Source organism: Castor canadensis, chromosome 5 (assembly GCF_047511655.1).
Source record: "Castor canadensis chromosome 5, mCasCan1.hap1v2, whole genome shotgun sequence".
Lineage (NCBI taxonomy): Eukaryota > Metazoa > Chordata > Mammalia > Rodentia > Castoridae > Castor > Castor canadensis.
Genome location: NC_133390.1, coordinates 127,918,228 through 127,943,909, shown reverse-complemented (window position 1 = coordinate 127,943,909; position 25,682 = coordinate 127,918,228). Strand labels below are relative to the sequence as shown.

Here is a 25,682-nt window from a genome sequence, read left to right as displayed (position 1 = left end):
TGGAAAACATAAGAAGAAAAGAAATCTTCCTAGGACTGGGGTATGGCTCAGTATTACAGTGCTTACCTAGCATGCGTGAGACATTGGGTTTGATTCCTAACAGAAAAAAAAGTTTTCTATAGCTCTTTATGTCAAATTTAAAATTTGTTTTTATATCGAAAGCCTTACACATGGATTTTTGATCAACTCTAACTCTACCTGTATAAGAAGAAAATGGGTCTGGAGACTCTGTATTTACTTTTCTCATTACTTATTTGGTTATTACTCCATTTCCAATATTCAGCCTGGATGTAAATCACCCTGGAATTGTAATATGCATCTTAAATTCATCAAAATCTATGTTTGTGGCCCTCTATAATACAAAGATGGTAGAACATTGAAATCCCATTTTCTTCTACTCCTGACCTAAATACTGTTAACCGTATATGATATTTTTAAGCATCCCTTTGAAGATAGGGAACATAAAGGTGCCTATTATCTGTCTTTGTATTTAATATTGTATTAGATAGTCTAAAATCAGAACAGCAAAAATGTGTGTGGGGGAGAGTGATGGAAATAAAAACTACCATGATTGCAAGAAAAGGAAAAAAAAAGTGCCATTATTAACAAATGACATAATTATCCATGCAGAAAACTACATGGGATCTACAGATGACTTACTTAAATTAATGGAAAATTAGTAAGGTTGCTAGATACATACAGTTCACTGTACCAGTATACCAAATGATCAGATATCTCTAGCAAAACAAACAAATCGAAACAAAAAATTCGCCAAATGTAAGCTTGTAAAATATTCTTGGAAGGGACTAGATAACTGGGCAAAATTTATAAAATAGCTGTAGAGGGCAGGCCTGGAATTCTTGAAAGATACAAATAAATTGAGCAATATGATCAGTGCAGTTTAAACCTGGAGGCCTTGACCTTGAGAAAGGGTGGAGGCACAAAGCAGAGCTAGGAAATCTAGCCATTAGAAAGAAATAAGAAAATGTCAACCTTTGTCTTTGGACAAGCCAGTTAATAGATGGGGAAAAGAAGGAAATATATAGTATTTGGACTTCCCTTTCTTTCTTTTGATTTTCTGTTACTAGAACCAATTAGAATAAAAATCCCCAAAATCAATTTAGTAAAAGAGTATTTTAAAACAATCTAGACTTTTTTTAAAACAATCTAGTTTATTTAATAAACTATTAAAATACTGTTTCTCTTTGTTTGTAGCCATCTTTCAACAGTTTTGGGAAACAAGTTTGATCATGGCGCTGAAGCCATTGTACCTACACTTTTTAATCTTGTCCCCAATAGTGCAAAAGTCATGGCAACTTCTGGATGTGCAGCAATCAGATTCATCATTCGGGTAGGTCTCTTTTCCAAGTGCTCACCCTGTAGAGTTCTTAAATAAGTCATTAGTATTTGTTTTAAACCCCAGGGAGGGAAATCACCTTTGAATGATTTTTTTTTGTGATAGTTTAGCAGCACACTGTCATTATAGAACATGTACATAATACAAACAATTACAAAGCAAACATGCTTGAATATTCTTAGTATGTCTCATAATGCATGTCTTGAAAATGCCCAAAAGAACAATTCAAAACACTCTCTCCTTTAGTGCTATTCTTCTATAATTAATCATTGTAGTATATACTTTTCCAAATTTCTATTCTGCATGTACATAAACTTAATTGCCACACAAATAGAAACCATAAATTCTAAACAAATATGCTATGTGTGCTTTAATAGTCAAGATTTGTCTTGAAAAACCATTTTTTCTTTTTTTCTGTTCATTATCCTTGTTTGTTCCTTTTTCTTTTGTTTCATTTTGTAATCGTTTCTTATTCTTCGTCAATATCAAGAATAAAGCAGAAATATGGAGGGGGGTGAATCTAGTTAAGATATATTATAAATACTATGATATAAATGTCCAGTAAACTCCATGTACATCTATAATATGCTAATAATAATAATTTTTTTAAAAAGATTGATGGCTACAGTGAGGAAAGAAAACAGCCATACTCTCTCTAATAATGGTTGAAATTCTTCTCATGAAGTCTTTCGGATTATAACTTTGTTCATTATCTTTCTTTTGTAGCATCATTTTCCTTTTTGTGAAAATTGGAATAGTTTCTAATTTATTAAGGGTTATCCTGCAAAAATAGATTGCAAGACATTTTAGTCACAAGTTACATTTGGTTTTGGAAGTTGAAAGCATAATTGATAGTTTTAAATCAAACACAACTAGGTATACTACTATTTGTATCTTGGAACTTATGTTTTGGCATTTGAATAAAACAAACTAAATTTAAAAAAAAATAAAACATTTGTTTACTCCATCCCTGTCTTTAAAAAGCGTACACTTTGCCAGGCATAGTGACACACACCTATAATCCCAATACTGGAGATTGAGGCAGGAGGATCACAAATTTAAGGATAGCTTGGCTACATGGAGAGATCCTGTCCCTCCTTCCCCCCAAAACATACATTTTATCTTAATTATCTTTCCCATCAATAGTTACATTACATTTAACAAGTAGTTTTTTTAACTGCGTCTATTCTTTTTTCTTTTTTTGTGATACTGGGATTTGAACTCAAAGCCTTGAGCTTACTAGAAGGAGCTCTACTGCTTGAGCCATACTTCAGCCCAGTATCTATTCTTGGTTAGTATAGACTCTCAACCCCGCCCACCCCCACCTTTTTGGGGGGTGGGGTGAGGGGGGGATATGTTACTGGGGCTTTGAACTCACAATTCCTCTTGAGCCATGCCCCCAAGCCCTTTTTGTTTAATTAGTTTTAAAATAGAACCTCCTGTTTTTGCTGGGGCAGCCTGGACCACAGAAATCCTGTTTAAGTCTCCCTGTAGTTGGGATGACAGGCACCACACCCAGCTCTGTTGGTTGAGATGGAGTGTCCTCTCACCCTCCAGCCCCACCTGTGGCTAGCCTGGAACTGTGATCCTCCTGAGTAGCTGAGAAAGGACCATTTTAGTTCCAGAGTTCTCAGATAGCTTTGGGCAAATATATCTTGAGTCCCATAACAGTTTAGTTTCCTCCTTTGCCTATTTTTGTTTCCTATTCCCGCCTGCCATAGGCATTGATCCCAAGTATATAATAAATACTCTGTACACCAAGCTCTTATCTCAGAGCTTGCTTCCTGGTTAACTCATGTACCTTAGTTCAGAAGGAAAATAGGAGATTTAAGACACCAAATATGTCTGCTGAGCTTGCTGTTTTGTTTATATATCTATATATCTATATATATATATATATATATATGAAATTTTTATAGAATTTGCTTCCCTAAAAACAAGAGCATAAGAGTTATTAGTAGAAGTCAGAATATTATTAAATTTCTACTTGAATTCTAGTGAGGTATAACTCAGCCAGAATGAAAGTTCTGTTAAAATCAGCATTTCAGAGTACATTCTCAATAGTTAAGAATATAGATTTACTCTGAATATATTCTGATGACATAAAATTATTTCTTACCAGCAGTAGCCCAGGTAGTTCAGAAAATATGGTGAACTTATTCCTAGTTCTTCTTAGTGCTCCTTTTCCCATAAACTACTGTCCTAATAGTTCTTTACAGTTACACAATTAATTTGTCTTTGTTATATATTACTATATCCACAGCTGTCCTTTTGAAACTGTATCATCATTACTATTTAATTTGGGAAAACTTCTTAATTTCTTTTAATATCTGACTCATGGTTTTTGTTCATTTGGAACATTACTAAGTACTAGAATGTAAGGCACACAGAAGAAAGGACAACAAGAAGTACACAGTATTTTTCATCCTGTTCTAAAATGTCTTTTTCAGCATACTCATGTACCCAGGCTTATACCTTTAATAACAAGCAATTGCACATCAAAATCAGTACCTGTGAGGAGGTAAGTTGTGAAAAAAAAATGGTATAATTTTAGCAGAATGTTTAATTCTTAAGTTTGATGCAGATATTGATTGTTAACGTCTTAAAATTGCCTCTCAAAAAAACAACATAGTAAAAATTTTTTCATATCTCATGTGAGGAAAAAGGAATGAAGCAATTGTTATGACCACACACATTTCTCGGTTATATTAAGCTTTTGTTTATCTGGACCGCTGGTTGCCTTGTTTTTCAGAGTCTAGAGTTAGGACTGGGCTAAAAAACTGCTCCTGATTATCCTACCCTGGGCAGTTATTTAACTGCTCTGAACCTAACTGTCTGGGTAGGTTAGTAGGGCTAATGATGCTACCCCATAGAATGTGAGGATTAAATGGTATGCACATTATTGGAACTTAACCTAGTGTTTAGAGAATGCTATTGTTTAGAAACCTGGTATTTAAAGTAAATAGCCAAGTCAAGTCTGTCAGTCAATGCTTCTCTTTCATTTTATGATTTCTTCAAAATGTAATATCATTATCAATAATATAGAGAAGAAAGGGACTGGTAGAGTGGCTCAAGTGGTAGAGCACCTGCCTAGCAAGCACGAGACCCTGAGTTCAAACCCCAGTACCACCAAAAAAGAAAAAAAACCCAAAAAAACAAAAAGTGCTTGGGATGTAGCTCAGAAGTAAAGCTCTTGCTTAGCAGGCTCAAGGACCTAGGTTCAATACCCACCACCACAAAAAAAAGAAAGAGGAAAAAGAATACTTGTGCATTTGATGCTTAAGAGAACTCTTGCAGGGGCCAGAATGGTGGCTCACATCCACAATCCTAGGTACTTGGGAGAATTTCGATTTAGGGCCAGCCCAGACAAAAAAAAATATCAAGTCCCCATCTCAACCAAAAAGCTGGGCTTGGACTGGTGGAGTGGTATAAGTGGAAGATCATCTGCTATAAACTCAAGGCCCTGAATTCAAACAGAAGTTCCTCTGCAGGGGGTGGGGAGAGGCTCTTGCTTGTTTCTTTAAAAATTTGATAAATATATTTAATTAAATACTCTGAATATTAGATAGAAGCTGAATGAGACATTATTTCCTTTAAGTTTAAAGTTCTGGCAGCAGTTGGTTAGTCTCCCCTCAGCAAACAATAGCTCATCGGTCAAATCTGGCCAATAGCCTAAGCTAAGATTGGTTTTTACATTTTAAATGGTGGTTTTTAAAAGGAGGTTGAGTGAGGAAAAAGAACATGACACAGAAACCAAACGTGGTCCACAAAGCCTAAAATATTTACTCCTTGACCCTTTACAGAAAAGGGTACTAATCTGTTTTGTATGGAGGAAAATGGTAATTGGCAAAATAAAAATGTGACAGAACAGGAAATGAGGAAATCATATAAATTGCTTTGAAAATTAGGAGAATCTATTGCACTTATTTTATAAGCAACAAGACCCTAAATTCAAAGCCCAGTTACCTCCCACTGCCCCCCACAAAAAATTGAGAAAGATAAGGTCTAAAGTATAGCTGTATTGATGATTGAAGGAGATTTTTATTTAATAAATTCAAAATGCATTTCATGTATGAAAGTAGGACTTGATAACTCATGTGGATGAGGGGGATGCTATTAAGTATGTTAGACTATGTGCTCCAGAGTTAGAATGCCAAGATTGACGTCCCAGCTTTGACATTTAACCTCCCTGTTTTGTTTTGTTTTTCATTTCTTAGTCTATATGACATGTTCTAAAAGAGTAGATTTGAGAAGGTAAAAAATAATTTATTCTTTAGTATGTAGTGTTTGACTTGACATTCATTGCTTATGGGGAAATGTTCATAAGCTGGCTAAAACATGGACTTAATAACTGAGACAAACCCAGTCCTGAAGATAAAGTACTCTGTGTGAGATACTCTATGTGAGAATTACTTCAGATAGAGTTGCGTACAGATGATGTTCCCCAAGTAAAAGACTATGAAAGAGTAATAGGCTAAGATTGATACCAACCAACTGGACACCTGTTTAAGGATAGGTGCATTAAAAGTGTTAATTAAGGAAGGAAAACAAGACAGAGCTGAGACAGCCAAGGACGAAGAACTCAAGAGAGAAACACCTGAAGTTGAGAACTGGAGGGCTTAGAGAAAGTGTTTATAAAAGAATCATATACGATCATATTTAAGGAAACTAAATGTACAAATGAAAGATTGAGATTTTCATGTTTTTCTTGGTCATCATTATATATCCTCAATGTCTAGTAAATGGTAGATAACTAATAAATACTTTTTCAATTAACAAAATTTGTTAAATGTTTTATTTAACAACCATTTTAAAGTTAAAATTATGCAAAACTCTTAAAACCTTTTTGAACTATTGAGCACAGAAATAGATGGACCCATCAATAAGATATTCCACAGTTAAGATAGCTAAAAACATGCCTTGCGCTTTAATTCAGGGGGCAAAGTACAAAATTATAAAAGAAAGCATTAACGTGTTGCTCTATACAACCTTTAGTTGTAATGTAACATTTATTTTTCAGGCGTTCCTTTGAATTTTTAGATTTATTGTTACAAGAGTGGCAGACCCATTCATTGGAAAGGTATGCACTGCCTCTTCCTCCTTCTCTCCAGTCTCCCTTCCTTCCCCGCTGTCACTAGTTCTTTAGAAGCTGGGGATATTGGTTTTGCATTGTTTCTCAATTTACTACAGATTTTTCACCCTGGTCTTCCTTAAAGTTGTGGTCCTATGCTCCTCTTAAGTATTCAGCCATGAATAGTGTGATTTTCTTCTTTGTGGGGTGAGGTGGATGAGGATTCCTTAAGTAGAGTGAGTTATGTAAGATGCTCCAAGTTGAATTGTGCAAAAATTGTGGCCCATGCCTGTAATCCCACCTACTTGGAAGATAGCAGGATCTCAGTTCAAACTAGCCCCTGCTAGCAAACTCCTATCTGAAAAAACAACTAAAAGCAAAGACTGGGGACATGTCTCAAGTGGTAAGTGCATGGCCCTGAGTTCAGTCCCCAGTTCCTCAAAAAGGGAGGGGTAAGACAGACAGATCTGTTGGAAAGTTTCTCTACATCAGCTGTCCCAGTATCATTGGTGAAGTAATACACTGGACACTACCTAATTAAGATGAAAGAAAGGAAAATGTGGGCAGAGCCACTTGGTTACTGGCAGTTTGCATGGCTGTTTTTCTTATTACTTTCAAGTTTAAAGCTTCACCAGTAACCTGCATTTACATTGAGCATTGCCGACTTTCTATTTCAGTGAAAACACCTCATTTTTAAAAAATAGCATTTGTTGTTTAACATAGACATCAAATAATTCACGTTTTCTTTAAGTTGTTTCATGGCAGCTACTATTCAGTTTGATCACATCATAACAGATTGTACTTGTAGCAAATCATTTTTTATAATGGTAGAGTTAGTGGGAACCATACAACTTTTTTCCAGTTCATTTAAAATTGTACATATTGTCTGAATTCTATAAAATAATTATTTTAAGATCTATAGTGATTGAATTATCAGAAGGAAACCATATGTGAATGAAATATTTGGGGCAGATTATTAGAATATCCTTTAGTCTTTGAGCTGGGTATGATGGTTCATATCTGTAATCCCAGCTACTTGGTCAGCCTGGGCTAAATAATAAGACCCCATCTCAAAATAAAGAAAGAAAAGAAATAGAAAATCCTGCACTGTTAGTTATTTACACAAAATTAGTCTTTCTGACTTTCCTGCCACTTTGTGAGGGATGAGTAACATATAGGAGGAAGTACCATTTGTGGTGAAATGCACAGCTGTATACTTGAATCTAAAGATACATTTATTTTACAGGCATGCAGCCGTCTTGGTTGAAACTATTAAGAAGGGAATTCATGATGCTGATGCTGAGGCCAGAGTAGAGGCAAGAAAGTAAGTCTATAGTATATTTTTGTGATAGTTTAAACATACTTTGATCTTTTTGGATAGGAATTGCATTGAGAGAATGAGAAGTGTCCCAAGTATTATACTTGACTAGCTCTTCAGCAAAATTGTGATTGATTTTCTCCATTAAATTGTCATTGGTATAATTGCCAGTATTCTTCTTCTGTTATTCACTTACATTGTGAAAAGGAGCTACCATTTATTGAGCATGTATTATTATCTGATATTGTGAGAGGTACTGGCACATGTTACTTTTTCATCCTTACGGTGATCCTGCAGAGAGGGTATATCTGCATAGATGACAGATAAAGTCTGGAGATTTGGGAGTTTACTCAATTCCACATAAACCATAAGTGGCACAGCCAGGTTTTGAACTGAGGTCTGCTTTTTCTGGAACTTACTTAATTTAAAAAGCATTTCCCTGACACTTAACAAATGTATTAAAAGCTTATGAGTTTATCTTCATCCTTTACTATTAAGTTCTAATCATGTAAAGCTCTTACTTCATGTGCTTTTCTTTCTTTTATAGGACATATATGGGTCTTCGAAACCACTTTCCTGGTGAAGCTGAAACATTATATAATTCCCTTGAGCCGTCTTATCAGAAAAGTCTTCAAACTTACTTAAAGAGTTCTGGCAGTGTAGCTTCTCTTCCACAATCAGACAGGTCCTCATCTAGCTCACAAGAAAGTCTCAAGTAAGACTATTCAAGAAATAATGACTGTGCTCTATTTCTGTCTTCAACTCCTTTAAGATGGTTGCTTTTACTAAAGTTTTGAAAAAATGCTGAGCTATATACTTACATTCTTTAGAATAGGTTGGGCTACATGCTATTTTATCTTCTCTTTGGGTTTAATTTTAAGAATTTAATGATTCATACTTTGTTTCTATATGTTCATGTCTGTGACAGTCTGAGAAATGCTAATTTATATGCTTTGTTTTGCAGAACTGGGATTTGAACTCAGGGCCTCATGCTTACTCAGCAGGTGCTCAAACACGAGCCACTCCACCAGCCCTTTAATGCATTTTTTTATATCTTAAAATAATTCATATAGTAAGTAGCCCACTTTCAGAACAGTACAATGGGGGAGTTGTAATCAGAGATTCAGAAATCATCTTCAGAATTTAAAAAAAAAAAAATTCTTTCCTACCTACCCTTAAAAATTCTGGAGGTGAGGGGAAGACTCAGTAGTAGGGTGCCTGCCAGTATGTGGGAGGCCCTGAGTTCAAACCCTCTCCTACCAAAAAAAGAAAAAAAGAATTCCATAAATGCTCAAGGAGACAAAATGATTTAGTATCTTACTTTTCTGTAACTCTACTCTTACCAACATTTTGGCTACTTCAGCTCCTTGCTGCTTTGGCAGTGCTGACCTTCTTATCTATCTCTCTAGATAGCTAAAATTTCACATGCCTTCTCTGCTTCCTAACAGTGCCCCTCTGTTCATCTTCATGGACTCTTACCCTATGCCAAGAATCTACAGATTTCTCTAAGGAAGAGCAACTCATACAATGTCAATTTACCTCTCTGTAATATTTTTGTGTTTGGGACTTGACCTTTTACAAAGATTGTTGGTTCCCTTGGCAACTCTGATGGAAGACTGAGAATAGGGTGAGGTACCTAGAGCATAAACTCTAAAGAGGTACTCAAAAGAGTTGTGTGAATACTGCACTAAAGTTCAGTTTCTTATGTGTTTTCAGAATAAAAGCAGATAGCTGATTTGAAAAAATAATTACTGTAGGAATAATGATGTGTCTGGTTGAGATAGGAGTCTCACTGTTTGCTCAGGCTGGCCTTGAACTATGATTCTCTTCCACCTCCCATGTAACTAGGATTACAGGCATGATCCACTGTGCCAGCTTCTTTTTTATTCTCTTTTTATTTACTATGGTCAGACTTTAAAGTGCATGTGAATCACCTGAAGAATGTGTTAAAATTCAGAATCTAATTCAGCAGTTGTAATGTGAGGACAAACGTTTCCACTGTGTGCAAATTTTTCCATGTCAGTGCTATTTGTCCATGGATCATACTTTGAGTATCAAGGATCTAAAGAAGGTATCTCGTCTGACTCTAGAGTAACTTCTTTAACCATAAACATCTTTGAATTTTGTGAACCTTAGTCTGTATTAATCTAAGAGGATAAAGATTTTAGAGAATAGGTACAAATATAATGTTGAGCTTAATAACCACTAGGTAATTTGCCATTTGATACAATATAACTTGGGATGGGGATGAAGTTCCCATGGCAGAGTACTTGTCTGGCATGTGCAAGTCCCTGGGTTTGATCCCTAGCACTGAGAAAACACACATACACACACATACACACACACAATAGAGTAATTTAAAGAATATTTTTCTAGGCTGGGTGTGGTGGCACTGTAAACTCAGCAATCAGGAGGCTGGGCTATATATATTGCAAGACCCTATATAGATATATAGATATATATTTTTTAAAGATTTTTCTATAGTCTGACATTAACCTATTTGGAATTTTTGCTTCTCTTTCCCCCCACCATTAAGACATTCTTTTTGGATTCCCATTATATACTTAGATGTTTTATTTTTCCAAAAGCTGTAGAATACCATTGTAATTAAAGATAATCAAAAAATGTTAAAGGAGATGGTGGGTTCTTTGAAATAATTAGAGATGTTTTACTAACATTCTGTAATCATACGTATTATTCTCAGCAGCAGCTCTGTCCTTGTTTTGATGTCCCACACGATAACATACAGTAGTACCACTTGGGGGAGTAAGGTGCTTACATGGTAACTGTGAATTATGATGTGCACAGCTGTTGTGGCTTAGGCTTTGGTGATGCTGAGCTGCCTCTATGCTAGTAATAGTCACACTGCCACTTTCTCCTGAGTAAAATAGCTTAGTACAAGTGGTTGATAGTGTTAATAAATATGGATTCCTTTGTGGTACACACCATGACACGTGCTATGGACCACATCTGAACTCTGTAGATCTTATCATCTTTGTTCATGCTGATTATTTTGTTTTTGCTTTACAGCTAATTGAGACACCATTGATATTTATGACATACGTTGGTGTTCTAATTTTTAAAAGGAAAGTTTAGATTTGAACTTTCTCAACTTTTCAAAACTGGTAATTCATTAGTTGTTTATTAAAGGAATGGTAAATTAGGTCTTCTTAAAAGCATTTCTTTTTACTTTGCAGTCGCCCTTTTTCTTCCAAATGGTCTACAGCAAATCCATCAACTGTGGCTGGAAGAGGTAATGCTTTTTTTAATAAGAGCCATAGCTTATCTTATGTATAAGCAGTAGCCTTTAAATTACTTTGATGTGATCCTCAATAAAAAATAATTTTCATAACCCAGTGCTACACACATATACCATAACTATGTATATGTGAGTATAATGCAAGCTAAAGTTCCATGTAGCAGTATTTACCCTTGTATGTGTGAAGTCTGTTTTCTGTTCTATTTATTTCTTCAGAATGGTGGTCTTGGCCCACTCAGCTGATTTTGTAATCTACTAATGAGTCATGATTCATAGTTCACTAAAAGTCCTCCTTCTTAAAACTGAAAGCCTAAATTTTAGAACTTAATCTTGTACATTGCCTGTAAGTGGCAAACCTTCATTGATTTCTGACTAGCCTTGCCCCTGGACTAGTTTTTCTTGCATTTTTCTGATAGTAGAAAACAATACTACTGTCAGGTATTTGTATTATAAGTGCTTCATTTTCTTAAATTAGTCATAACTCTCTTCATCTAGCAGTGCTATGAATTTTACAGCCAAAGTGGGTCATTTTTTTTTTCATTTTAATAGAATGGAAAATGAGGTTAAAAAATTACTGAAATTTCCTAAGAAATTAGTTGTGTCAGGATTGAAACTGAGTCATTCTGACTTTAAAATAACCTTGGGATGTTATTCACTTGGCTACTGCTTCCTTATTGACCATATATGTCATTATGAAATTAGCTCATGATTTCAAGTTTGTGTAATTTCCGTGTTGTCTGCAGTGAATTAAATAACAGGTTACCTTGCTTCATCTTCTGTTAGTGTCCGTGGGCAGCAGCAAAACCAGTTCCCTTCCAGGAAGCCTGCAGCGTTCACGAAGTGACATTGATGTGAATGCTGCTGCTGGTGCCAAGGCGCATCATGCTGCTGGACAGTCTGTGCGGAGTGGACGGTTAGGTGCAGGTGCCCTGAATCCAGGTTCCTATGCGTCACTAGGTAAGATACCTAATTGTGGGAAGTAAGAAATGGTACAACATTCTCTCCCTGATCTCAGTGGAAACAAAATGATATGTTGCATTCATTTCTATTTCATTCTTGCTTTTTAAGGATAATCCATATGACATTCTGTACGGGGGGCGTATTTGTGAGGTATCTGAGCTGCCTCTTTTCCACCTTTCTCCTTGTCCTCCTTGTCAGCGTCTTGATCAGTGAAACAGTGATTCCATGCTTGCACATAGAATTTTCTAGCACTGCATTTCTGCCGCATCCAACCAGCCACTACTAAAGGAATTTGAGAAGGGCATTGGCTTTGTAACCAGCTTCTCTGTGTCCTCTCTCCTATTTCTGTTCACTTACCAAGAATTTAAACCCATTGGGGGCATATGGGAGAACTGCAAAGATCTTCTATGTCTGTCTCATTAAAGGTTAAACATATACTACAAAAGCTATTTAGAGTTTATTTTTTTCTTCGTGGGTTCATGTCCATCAATTTAAGTTTGAGGTTGGTTATCCATATTGGTTACCTCTGTTTCATGCTTCATTTTTCTTCCACTTGGATAGTACCAGTGGAACACAATAAAAAGCAAAAAAGCAGAGATTTTAGGCATGAATGTAGTATGTGATAAAATTGGCACAGATGCATTCAGTACACAGTGTTTAGGCACATATTTCACAATTTAGTGTAAGATTGTTATAACTTTGTTACACACCATGTAAAAATATATTCCAGATGACCAAAATCTTGAACAAAAACATAAAGCAACTTGACAAAAACATAGTAAGTATTCACCTAATCTGTGGTTGCAGAAAGAATTTCTAAACATAAAAGCAAGCCATGAGAGAAAAGTCTCTTGAATTTAATGTGAAAATGTGAAATGAAGTAGCTGAAAACTAAAAGGGAGAAACTTTTGCCAAATGCTATTAAAAAAAATATCTAAATTTGTAAAGTTTTCAAATCTATGAGAAACAGATAGGATTATTTTTATAGAAAAAAATCTACATGTATCACCAATAAACACCAGAACAAATGTTGAACCTGAGCTGTAATCAAACAGATAGATACTGAAAGACCTGTAAATTTGTTTAGGTTAGTGCTTAGTATTGATAAGAATGTGGTAAATAGGGCCTTGTTAAACAATGCTGATGTGACGTAATGTAATGATGGGACACTTTTTTCTGAGTGACAAGTTAGTAACACTTATGAAACCTTTTAAGGGTTAAGAGTTTTTGACTCAGTAATCCAGTATTTAGATAATTATATCAAGAAACAAAAACAAAGTCTGGCTGCCGTGGCTCATATCTATAATCCCAGCTACTCAAGAGGTGGAATCAGGAGGATCATGGTTCCAGGACAGCCCCTTCAAAAAGTCAGTAAGACTGCATCTCAATCAGTAAACTGATCATGGTGGTTCATGTCTCTGGTCCCACCTGCATGGAAGCCACAGGTAGGAGGATTGCAGTCTAAGGCTGACCCACACAAAAGCATGAAACCCTACCTGAAAAGCAAGTAAAGCAAGAACAGTCTCAAGCTAGGCACCAGTGGCTCATGCCTATAATCCTAGCTACTCACGAGGCAGGGATCAGGAGGACTGTAGTTCGAAGCCAGCCCAGGCAAATAACTTGTGAGACTCTATCTCGAAAAAACCCATCATAAAAATAGGGCTGGTGGAGTGGCTCAAGGTGTAGGCCCTGAGTTCAAGCCCCAGCACCACAAAAAAAAAGTCTTGAGGTATGACTTAAGTTGTAGAGCACCTGCCTAGCAAGCACTAGGCCCTGAGTTCAAACCCCAGTACCACCAAAAACAGAGGAAAAGCAATATTCATTATAACATGTTTTTAGAATCACCTTTTGTGTGTAGTAGCAAAGACAGAATAATTCAGTTATAATGTATGTTTATATATACTATGCAGATTAAAAAGTCATGTTTTCAACAAAGGTAGAATAATATAGACCATCAAACATTGTTTGGTAATTTCATTACTTTGCGAAATGAAATATACCCTTTCACAGTAGGGCTATATCCAAAGATGGTAACAGTTGTTTGATTTTCAGAAAATGCTTTTGTTTAGAAGAACTGTGTTGCCAGGAATACCATGTTATTTCAGTATTCTGAAAATCAACATAATGCACCATATTAATGGAATAAAGAAAAAAAAACACATGATCATCTCAGTAGCTGCAGAAAAATCATTAGATGAAATCCAGCACTCTTTTGTGATTTAAAAAAAAAAATCAACAAACCAAAGGAACTTTCTCAACCTGATAAAGAGCATGTTTGAAAAATCCACAATTAACACCATATTTAATAGTGATAAACTGAATGCTTTTCCCTCGATCGATAACAAGTCAAGGTTGTCCACTTTCATCCTTCCTATTTTAGCCAGGGCAATTATGTAAGAAAGAAGGTATAGAAGACGAAATAGAAGGTATCCAGATTGGAAAAATTATCTGTTTGCAGAAAACATGACCTGTATAAAAAATCCTAAGGCACCCATGAAAAAAAAAATTATAGCTAATAATTAACCACTTCAGTAAGGTTACAAGATATAAGACCAGTATATAAAGATCAGTTGTATTTCTAAAAACAGCAATGAGCAAATGAAATTAAGAAAACAATTAAAATAACATCAGAAAAAGGGCTCAAGTGCCTTGGAAGAGTAAGGTCCTTAGTTCAAAGCCCAGTACCACAACACAAAGAAATAACAATAATTAGAGGTGTGGCTCAAGTGGTGGAGTGTCTTTCTAGCCAGTGTAAGTCCCTGAGTTTAAACCCAGTACCACCCCCCGAAAAAGGAAGAAAATACCTAGGAATAAATATAACAAAATACATGTAAGGTTTGTATACTGAAAACTACATTACATTGTTAAAAGAAATTAAAGAAGACATAAATAAATAGACATTATAGGCTTATAGATTTTAAAAGTTATTAAGATGGCATATTGATACACAAATAGGATTCCTGTACAGGTACCTTTTTACAGAAGTTGACAAGCTGAACCCAAAATTCATATGGAAATTCAGAGGACCCAGAGTAACTGCAGTAATCTTCAAAAACCCACAAAGTTGGGGGACTCACATTTGCAATTTCAAAACTTCAAAGCTACAGTGACCAAGACTTTGTGGTACTGGTCTAAGAATAGACTTAAAAGACTGGAATAAAATTAAGAATCTACAAATAAACCTGTACATTTATGGTTAGTTGATTGTCAGCAAGAGGGCAAAGATGATTCAATGTCCGTTGTCTTTTAAACAAATGATATTGAAACACCTGGATACAAAAGAATTAATCTGGACTCCTACCTAAACTCAGCATGGATCAAAAGCCTAAATATAAGAATACTACTATAACACTCAGAAGGATAGATTGGCATCAGTCTTTAACCCGGGATTAGGCAATATTCTCTTAGCTCTGACACCACTCAGTCAAAGAAGAGATAGATTAGACTTCAACCTTCATGCTTTAAACAATACTTTCAAAAACGTGAAAAAATAGCATGTAAATAAGAGAAAATATTTGCAAATCATATATATATATATATATGATTCTAATCAGAAACTTGGATCCCATGAAATATAATGCATACACACACACACACACATAACTCTTAGAACTCACTAGTAAAAAAGATAACTTCATTTTAAAAATGGACAAATGATTCAACTTGACTTTTCTCCAGTAAAGATACATGTAGATTGCTAGTAAGTACATAGAAAGATAATCAACATCATTAGTCATTTAGGGAAGTACAACTCAAAAGCATAATGATATATCACTTCACACCCATTGTGATGCCTACAAATCAAAAAGATAGACAGTATCAACCTCTGACAAGGTTGTGGAGAATCTGCACATGCTGCTAGTGGGAATGTGGAATGAAACATGCTTTTTGGAAATAGGTTGGCAGTTTCTCAAAAAGTTAAACATATTACCATATGATCTATCAATTCTACTCTAGCTATGAGATACAAAAGCATTTGTTCTTAAAAAATTTGTATGTGAATGTTGATAGCAACATTATTCATAATAGCCAAAATAGTAGCAACAGCTTACTTGTCCATCAGCTGGTAAATGACAAGCAAAGTGGGATTTGTCCACACAGGGAAATGGATTATTACTGAGCCACAAAAATGCATGCACAAGATGTAGTATTAAACTCCATACACTTGGTAAAACAGTTGCCACTATATTTTATCTTTGTTTTCCCTAAATTATTGAATACTTTGTCAGTAAAGATATCATGAGTATTGTGTTTTGAAATTTACCCTTTAACTTCATGAAGAAAAAGCTTGGTGTGGTATGATGTAGTCAGAATTTATGTTAAAAAAACTTTCACATACATATGCGTATTTATGAAGTCAGACAGCAACAGCCACGTATTTTGATTCCAGTTACATGAAATGATTAGTACAGGCAAATCCACAGAATTACAAAGTATAGTAATTGTTGCCAGGAACTAGAAGTAAAAAAACTAGAGGGAATGGTTGCTAAGGGGTACAGGATTTCTTTTGGAAGTGATAAAAATGTTCTAGAAGCCAGGCACCAGTGGTTCAGGCCGTAATCCTAACTACTCAGGAGGCAGAAATCAGTAAGATTGCGGTCAAAGCCAGTCAGGCAAATAGTTTTTGAGACCCTGTCTCACAAAAAAAACATCACAAAAAGGGCATGGTGGAATGGCACAAGGTATAGGCCCTGAGTTCAAACTCCGGTACCTCCAAAAACAAAAGGTCTGAAATTAATAGTAAAGATTACATAGCCTTGTGAATATATTAAAAACACTGAGTTGTATATTATACAACGGTGAATTTTAAGTGTAAATTATCTCTCAGCTTTTTTGAAGTAAGATGATAACCACCTATTCATCTTGAGTCATAAAAATAACTACATTGCAATGAATAGCTATTATTTTTACTACCAGAAGGAAAATACTGTATTTAGGACTGGGGGCATGGCTGAGGTGGTAGAGTGCTAAGCAAAGTTTAATTACATGTTTGTTTCATTATGAAAGATATAGGGAAAGGTGTCTTCCTTTTCACTTTTCTTCATCTAACCCAGGTTCACACTTGGGAGCCATACGCTTCCTGCCCCCTTTCTACCTCAACCCCACCTCATACCTCACCCCTTATGTAACTTTGTAATACATTTGTGACTAGTGCACTCTGCTTCCTTCTATTCGGAGCATTGTTTATGATGACTGAGCATATATGATTTAGGAGTTTTCTAGCATACACTTGCTGATCACTTGGCTTTTGATAGGCATCCTGTAGGTACCAGGGATCCAGAGATACATGCTTTTCTACTCAAGAGTATCTCAGTCCGTTTATAGGTTGCTGAGAGGTGAGCACCTAAAAGTTTGTTGAGTTTTATACATTTTGAGTTTGAAGTCAGTGAGACCTCAAACTGGAGGTATTAGGAGATAGTTGGAATAAAGTAGTATAGAAATAGGAGAGCGTTTTACCAATATTGAACATACATTCCTTAAAACAGTTGCCACTGGTTTTTGGTTTTTGTTTTCCTTCAGTACTTTGTCAGCAATGATACCACAAGTGTTTTGAAATTTACCCTTTAACTTTATGAAGAGGAAGCTTCATGTGGTATGAATTTATGTTAAGGAAATTTTGATATATGTATGCATATTATGAATATTCTCAACAACTGGGTTTTTGGAATTGCTTGAATGGAAAAGAAAACAAGTGTTCTTGGTGAGATCATGGACAGAAGTCAAATTTCAGTTGATGGAAGAAGTTGGATCTGTATAAATTACTCCAATACTTGATGGTTAAGAAAAGGAGTGAAAGAGCACTGTAGGAATTATCTGTAGTTCAAGGGCCAGGCAATTTAGTATTTTCTTTAGATTGGTGGAGGTAAATGTGTTTGTATACTAAAGTGGTAAGTGAGTAGAGAGAAAGAAGTGCAAGGATGAGAGGAAATACATCACGGTGAAGTTCCTGTGGAAGGCATGGGGTATAGAAAGCACGGCTGGGAAGGTTGCTGTGGATGTGGAAAGGTCAGCAGTTTCACTGAGGTAGAAGGAAAGGAAATGAAGCAGATGGGAGATTTGGATATAATATTTATAGGGGGCAGGTATTACAGAGGTTGTGATCTTCTGCCTGAGGATTCAGAGTTCACAATCATGTGCCAGGAAGTAACTTGAGGTTTAGAACAGCCATTGATGAGGCACAAGAAGAGGAACATTCTTAGACTTTCCATAACCACCCACACATTTGGGGACTTGCTAAACTCAGAGGCAGCTGTTCTCTTGGTTGAGATTTATTAGAGCAAAAGGATATGCAACAGTATCAGCAAGGAAAAAGATTTAGCAGTCTAGAGGTGTCTAGGTACTTTCTCTCTACCAGAGATGGTTTAGGAGGCTGCTTCTTTCTCTAGCAGTGAAATGTTGCAGTGTTTCTGCCTAGGGAAGCTCACTATAGCCTTACAGTCCAGGGCAGACAGAAGAGTTGAGGGATAGTCACATAGGCACTCTGCTCTTGAAACCAGCCACAATTACTAAACTCCACACTCCCAGAAAGAACGTAGGTGTTTACCACAAATCACAGTTTGTAAAAGCAATTCAGGCAAACTGGCGTAGTAGAATCTAGTGCCTCCACCCTCGCTTAATCTTATCCTTAACATAGAGAGCATTCAAAACTAAAGTCCCCAGAGGCCAGCCCCACAAGCATAACCTTTGTAAGAGCATCATCTTAACTCTTCTGAACAGGCACTAAATATCAGGTCTTTAGTAGTACCAGAATCCATGACTACATTGTTGTGTAATTTGCTCTATCAAGTAGTGAAATAGAGAAAGTGAGTTGTTAAGTTTATACAGATATAGGTTATAGAGGCTAAAAAGTTCAAAGAAAAGGTGGGGTGGCTAAGAAACAAGGCAGTAAACCATATACCTGTGCAATGACTTTTGTCTTTTAAGAAAGTTTTATAGGGATTATAAAACCATGTTTTCTAATATACTAAGTTTTCCTCTGTTCTTTGTTTGCTCTTTCATCAAAGAGGATACTTCTGACAAGATGGATGGTAAGAATGTCCTTTTATAATTCTACCACACATTTATGGCTCTTGGGTTCTTGTTCATTCTTCTCCAGAATATGCTACTTACTTATCTCTAAAATATACTAGTTATTTATCAATAATCTTTTTTTTTTTGCCAAGAATCTTAATGTGAATATGGCTACATCATTCTGTGGTTTAATTGTGGGTTGTATATATCCAGTTTGGGATTTCCAAATCTATTCAAATAGTACTATACTGTATGTTGTAACTTATATCAGTTATCTTAAAATTTTTACATGAGCCCTTAGAAATATGTCTCTGAGCGAGGCACTGGTAGCTCATGCCTGTAATCCTAGATACTTAGGAGGCAGAGATCAGGAGGATCGCAGTTCAAAGCCAGGCATGGCAAATAGTTTGCAAGACCCTATCTCGGAAAAAATCCCATCACAAAAAAGGACTGGTGGAGTAGCTCAAAGTGAAGGCCCTGAGTTCAAGCCCCAGTACTACAAAAATAAATAAATAGGAAATAGGTCTCTGAATGCTGTCAGTTTCTTGTCTTCTTACAATATTGGATTCAGAAGAATGGAAAAGAATCTCATCATTCATTTAATTTAACACATTAGTTTACTAACTGATGTGGAGAAAGACAAATGACATATTTCACAGGATCAAATGATTGTTTATGAAAACAAAATACAAGTTACCAATGCTGTCTTTTTAAACTTAACATGTAATCAAAACTGAACTTAAGTTTTACCTTTTTAATTCCAATATGCAAATGATTACAGTTTGTAGTTCAGTAACAAATCTGTATCCTATTTTTTCTAGACAGCACATTATCCCTGCTTCTTTTCACTCTTATCAGATCCCATCGTGTTAGCTAGATGGTTGCACTTCGTTTCAAAACTTGTAAAATGTACAGTATTGAAATCTAAATCATTTATGAAATCTAGAAAAATTCAAGATGTTACATATTTTTCTGTTAATAAACTCTAAAAGTTGATCTAAGATAGCTTATATTTCAGTGAAATGGAATATTTATTTAATCTTGGGTTGGGTTTGTGACTGTTGGTTATATTTGTCTCTCTACCTATTGTCTGATCAAAGTATTTCATAAAAAGTATTGAACGAAAGTACATACCAGGTTTGTCTAGTATTGCTCCTTAGCAGTAGTGAGTTATGATGCTTGTACATGGTCATTTTTGGTAGACTTCACTGACATCTTGGGAGTACACATAAATGTTGAGTAAATAGCTGATTAATTGGATTGGTAGATCTTTGGTTTTGTATGTGTTTTCTGAAAATATGGGCAAATGAGGCCTCAGTCATGGATTTGATTTCCCTACTTGTTAGTTTTCTCTAGTTCTTTTATGGGTTACCTTTTGAAGATGCCCAGAAAATATTCCTACTCTAGCAAAGTCTATAGTATAGAAGTAGTAAGAGTTGCATCTTTCTTGTAATTAATTTCTACAGCTTCTTTTACCATTTCAAAATTAGGAATGAGATATAAAAGAAGTGTTCATTATAGAATTCTGCCATTTTCAGTTCTCTGGTTTCAGCTTTTTTATGTGTACTGCAAATAAGATTATCTCAAATTATATTTTTCCAAAACTTTTCCAGGTTAAGTCTTTCAGACTAAAAGTTATGTTTTGTTTTCACCTTTTCATTTTAGTCTTGGGTGGTGGTTGAGGTAGCTGCATTGGCAGAATTTGTTGAAATATTCTTTTATTTCTCTTATTTAGGAACAGCATCTGAAGATGGTAAGAAATACACATTTGTTAGTAATACAGAATCCCTACATTACTATTTTCATTGGTTGGAATTAAATATTAAAACTAAAACAGGCTAATTTATTTGCAAATCTTTATAATTTGCTAGTTATAGTAGCTTCTACATTCTCTGATTATGTTAGTTTTATGTGTGGCTTTTTTTTTTTTTAATTCTTCATCCTGAAGTTTTTTGCCTTGTATTGTGGAATCATCTCTTGCTGGAAAATCATAATTGCTTGACATGTTTAGTAATATCTAGTATAAAATTAATACATAATTTCATATTTTCCATTAATGATATTTGATGCTTTTCTTTTTTAGTTAAAGCCAATTTATTTCTACTTTGTAGGAGCATGCATCCTTGTTTTATCATTGGAATTTAAATGCTTTTTGTTCAAATTGTCTTTTATTTTTGAATCAGTGACTTAGAAATTGGTCACTGATTCCATTTAAAAGGAATTGTTTATTCCATTTGAGTTTGTACAAAGGAAAAGAATTCACTTTGTATATTTAGCCTGCCTTAAAGCTGTTTTATTAAAGCCTTTGGTTTGAAATACATCGGTTTCCTCTTAAGTTTTACATTGGTGACATTTTCTTATGTATAAAACCAAATCAGTTTAACCTTTTATGGTCTCATATTTAAAATTGTTTTAAAGTATGATTTCTGACCCTATAGGAAATAATGGCATCTTCCTTGTCACTTTGTAATTTAAAATGTTAGTATCAAAATACTTAACATAATTGGAGGTGTGGCTCAAGCAGTTCAGTGCCTGCTTTGCAAGTGTGAAACCCTGAGTTCAAACCCTAGTCCCAACAAAAAAACAAAAACAAAAAAAGAAAGTGTATTCCTTTCCTAATAAAGTTTACTGTCACTCTAACAACATACTTAACATATCCTAACTTCTTTGTTGTGTAGAATGTGGATAAATTCTCCATTTCAAAACTGATAATTTGGTCTCTTTGTTTTACTTCTTAATCATGAACACATTATATCTTACTCTTCAAAATAGACTTTAAAATCCTCAGAGGCCTAAACTATGGACTCATTGGGGACCTTGAAGTGAATAGAAAACTAAGATTCTGCCAGTTATGCTTCTTGTTTTACCTCTGTTTAATTCCTACTTCTTTCCACTCTCTTTTCTTCCCTCACTCATTCCTTAGTTTTTAAATTTATACCTACTCTTAAGTATATTTTTCCTAGTTAATATGCCCATATTGAATTAGCCAGAATTTTGTGTATTCCCTACAAATTGTGCCTTTTAATTTAAAAAGATTGAGTTCTTCTTTTTGACTATGTTTGGTATTGGTTGTACATTGATTGAGAATACCAAAGTACCTGATAGTAATGTATTTTATCATCACTTGTTTTTACTAATAATGACAGCTTACTTAACCCTTGGATGCACTTATTTCCTTGGGTTCAAGAGCTCTAGCAGTGGGATGAGGATACTTGTAGCCTAGTTTTATAGAGGGAGATGAGGAAGTAGTAGAGCAGAAAGGAATGCAGCCAGGAGGGAGAAAAATACATTGAGAAAAGTGCCAACTCATGGGATACGTATTTCCTCAAGTCATTTTCTAAATGAAATTAATTGCTTAGGAAAAGAAAGCAGTAAAAGCCTGGTGTGGTAAAGTGTGCCTGCCATCCCAGCTACAGCAAGAAGTCTAAATAAGAGAATTGTGGTCCCGGCCAACCAGGGCATAAACTTGAGACTCTTATAGAAAAAAAAATAACTAAAGCAAAAAGGGCTGGGGTTGTGATTCAAGTTGTAGAGCGCTCCCCTAGCAAGTACAAAGCCCAAAGTTCAGACCCCAGTACCACAAAAAAGAAAAAAGAAAAAAAAAAAGAATATAGTAATTATCTTAATTATAACTACTAGACTAATAATGTCAAAGTAAGAATGAAAATCTTGTGGTTTTACATTATTCTTACCCTTGATGGAATGTTAGCTTATAGTACAACACATAAAAAACAATCCTGGCTGGGCCTGCTGGGACATGCCTGTAGTCCCGACTACTCAGAAGCTTAAGTGGGAGGATTGCATGACCCAAGGAGTTTGAGACCAGCCAAGGCAAAATCCCATCTCTTAGAAAAGAAAAGGGAAAAATAAAGCAAAACTATGAATTAAATTTTAAGAAAAATATAACCTGTGATGGTTTTATTATAGAATTTAACAATACTTAAAAATAGTTAGATTTCCCCCTTAATAATGAATGTTGTTATAGACAAATGTTTTTTAATTATGTGATTATCTTACTCCTCAGGCCGTATGAGAGCAAAGCTTTCAGCACCACTTGCTGGTATGGGAAATGCCAAGACAGATTCTAGAGGAAGAAGCCGAACAAAAATGGTGTCTCAGTCCCAGCGTACGTACTGCTTACCAGTCCTCCATTGATTGTCAATCTTGTTAGGATAAGCGTGTTGCGTGTTTAGTACCGTATTAGGAAGTTGACCAGTGGGTAGACAAAGCAAATCTGAAAAAAGGCAAGCCACATACTGAGTTCTTGTTCTGTACTTTAGGTTCATCATCACCTGACAAAAATGAAGGTATTTTTTTTTTTTTCAATGTTTTGGGTCAGTTGTCGTGCATGTTTTGGAATTTTTTGAGTGGGTGTTGTCTTGTCTTTGTGTTATTAGGGCTGCATCATTGATATCTGCCACTTAGAAAGAAAAACTTCATCTGCTTTACAAACTTTTGCATGAAGATATTTTAAATAGCACATGCTTAATCCTAAGCATTAAGATTTTCACATTATATTCAGAAACTTGCAAATGTGGAACTGTGCCTTTTAGAGGCAAAAATAATTGCCATATATTAACATCAAAATCGGGTTGCATCTGGCTTAATGCTTTTCAAAGCAGATAAGTGATATCTTACTCTCCCCATAATCTATTAGAAAATCTTATTTTTGGCTACCATTTTTAACAAGTATATGCTGATTTATAGTGAGGAAAAATAAACTGAAATGACAATTTTGGTTTATTTGTTATTAAATTTAAGATTTATGTTTTTGGTATTTCGTTGAAAGTTGAGTTCTTCGTAAGAAGAATTATTAAAAAGCACTACTTTATGTCTAGGTACAATGAATGATCCATATGTACCAGACTAGTAACACATATATTTATGGCATTATTAATTGAAAACAATTTGTTGCCATTCCTTCCTTACCAAGAAATTTTTATTAGCATTTATCTCTAAAAAAATCAGGAAATTTTCCTTAGGAAATAATTGTGGGAATTATTCTGTATACTTGACTATACTTTTAGAAAGAAATGGATTTAATTGTCTTGCACCGTTATTTAGATCATTTGTTAGGATATGGATGTCCTATCTGTTTATTTTAACCTGAGTCCTGGATCGTAGAATCAAGCGGAAAGAGCAAGGCTTGGAGAGAATAGGATGCTGATTACCCAAGTCTTCCCTCAGATTCTCTTCTTCCCAGAGTCCAGGAAGTGTAATGTTGGGAGCACTCACTAAGAATCCTAAAGATAAGCAGAAATACTCAGTAAAATGCATTTTCAAATTGAAGATTGCTTACAAATAGGAAGAATGACAGATGTCCTGTAGGCAAGGGCTTTTCTCTCAAGCAAATCAAGAGTGGATAACACCTTTTTCCCCAATTTTGTGGATTTTAGAATGATTTTTAAAGTACATTAGGTTTTCAGCAGTGTAGCACAGTAGTTGGGAGCATCACTCCTCCATATGTGCTACACAGATTAGCATCAGCATCACTTGGGTTCTAATTAGAAATTAACATCACAGATCAACTGAATCTGAACTTTAAGAAGATAAATTTGTGTCATAGTAAAATCTAAGAAATGCTAGTTTAGATTATGGTCTTTGGAGTCATACTGCCCAGGTTAGAATCCTGGCTTTCCTAGATTAAAGTTACTACACTTCTGTATACTTGCCTATAAAATGAAGAGGATAATAGCATCTACATGTAGAATTGTCATGAGGACTAAATGATGTAGTATATTTAATGCTCTTAAGATAGTACATGGCCCAGAATAAGCACTATGTATGTTAACTGCTAAAATTGTCCTTGTTATTATTCTTAATCAGATGCCAACTGAATTTTATACTGCTTTTTTTTTTTCTATGCCTTGCTATTCTCATTGCCTTCAGGAAACAGAGAAATAAGTAATAGTGAAGTTAGAATGTTTAAAGCATAAAGAAACATTAAGATAACCTGAAACTGTCCACTTAATTGTGAGACATTAGTTATCTTTTAATACTAAGGCTGAACTCAGGGCAAAAGAGGGTTTTTTTGTTTGTATTTGTTTTTGTTTTTTTAAATATGTTACTTAAGGGACATCCTTTTTACATAGGTTTTAACTTCAGATCACTTCACTAGAAAATAGAGTAATACTTTTTGCATTTGATTTTCACTTTGAAACCCAATCCACAATAGTCAAAATTCTCCCCTAAAAAAACCAGTCACTGTTTTTTTAGACCTAGTAGGACTTTAAGATTAGAAGACTTTCCCACTATAAAATCACTTAGATTTTAATCATTTTGGAGAGTTTTTGTTTGTTTGCTTGCTTACTTATTTGAATGACTATATGTCCTATTCCAAATTATTTTGTTAAAAAGATACGTAATTTGTATGCAAGTTTCTTTCTAACATATCTGCACAGAAATATTATGGTGATCTCCATCTTCACTTTGTTGTAAAATGTAATTCATTAGGGTTTGCATGGTCTTTCCATGTTTTTGTATCATCATTTAGAAAAAAAAAATCTTTTGGATCAAAGCAGGTGTGTTCTGGTGGCTAACCAAAATAAATGAAAGCAGACCTAATGGAGAGACTTTAGATATATATTTATGAAAGAATTGTGTCCCTTTTTTTTTGTCGTTGGTAGTGACTGGTTGTGTACAGAAGATTGTACAGCCTGTCAGAAACTTTGTTTTCCTTATTCCCACCTCTTGTTTTTGCTTTTCT

The 25,682-nt window shown here is 35.0% G+C and overlaps 1 protein-coding gene across 43 annotated transcripts in view; it reads left to right on the top strand.

Annotated features, from left to right (window-relative positions):
* The window catches only part of Clasp2 (cytoplasmic linker associated protein 2), a 206,657-nt gene that overhangs the window by 94,195 nt on the left and 86,780 nt on the right, over positions 1 to 25,682 (top strand). For 19 of the 43 annotated variants that reach the window (XM_074074086.1, XM_074074084.1, XM_074074082.1 and 16 more), the window contains 11 exons: positions 1,216 to 1,351; positions 3,808 to 3,878; positions 6,378 to 6,437; positions 7,675 to 7,752; positions 8,294 to 8,461; positions 10,944 to 10,999; positions 11,789 to 11,962; positions 18,970 to 18,993; positions 20,712 to 20,729; positions 23,001 to 23,102; positions 23,257 to 23,283. In XM_074074086.1, coding sequence (XP_073930187.1) covers positions 1,216 to 1,351; positions 3,808 to 3,878; positions 6,378 to 6,437; positions 7,675 to 7,752; positions 8,294 to 8,461; positions 10,944 to 10,999; positions 11,789 to 11,962; positions 18,970 to 18,993; positions 20,712 to 20,729; positions 23,001 to 23,102; positions 23,257 to 23,283 — 914 coding nt within the window. The remainder of the gene's footprint in view (positions 1 to 1,215; positions 1,352 to 3,807; positions 3,879 to 6,377; positions 6,438 to 7,674; positions 7,753 to 8,293; positions 8,462 to 10,943; positions 11,000 to 11,788; positions 11,963 to 18,969; positions 18,994 to 20,711; positions 20,730 to 23,000; positions 23,103 to 23,256; positions 23,284 to 25,682) is intronic. The other 24 variants (XM_074074104.1, XM_074074100.1, XM_074074101.1 and 21 more) reach the window with 5 other exon arrangements.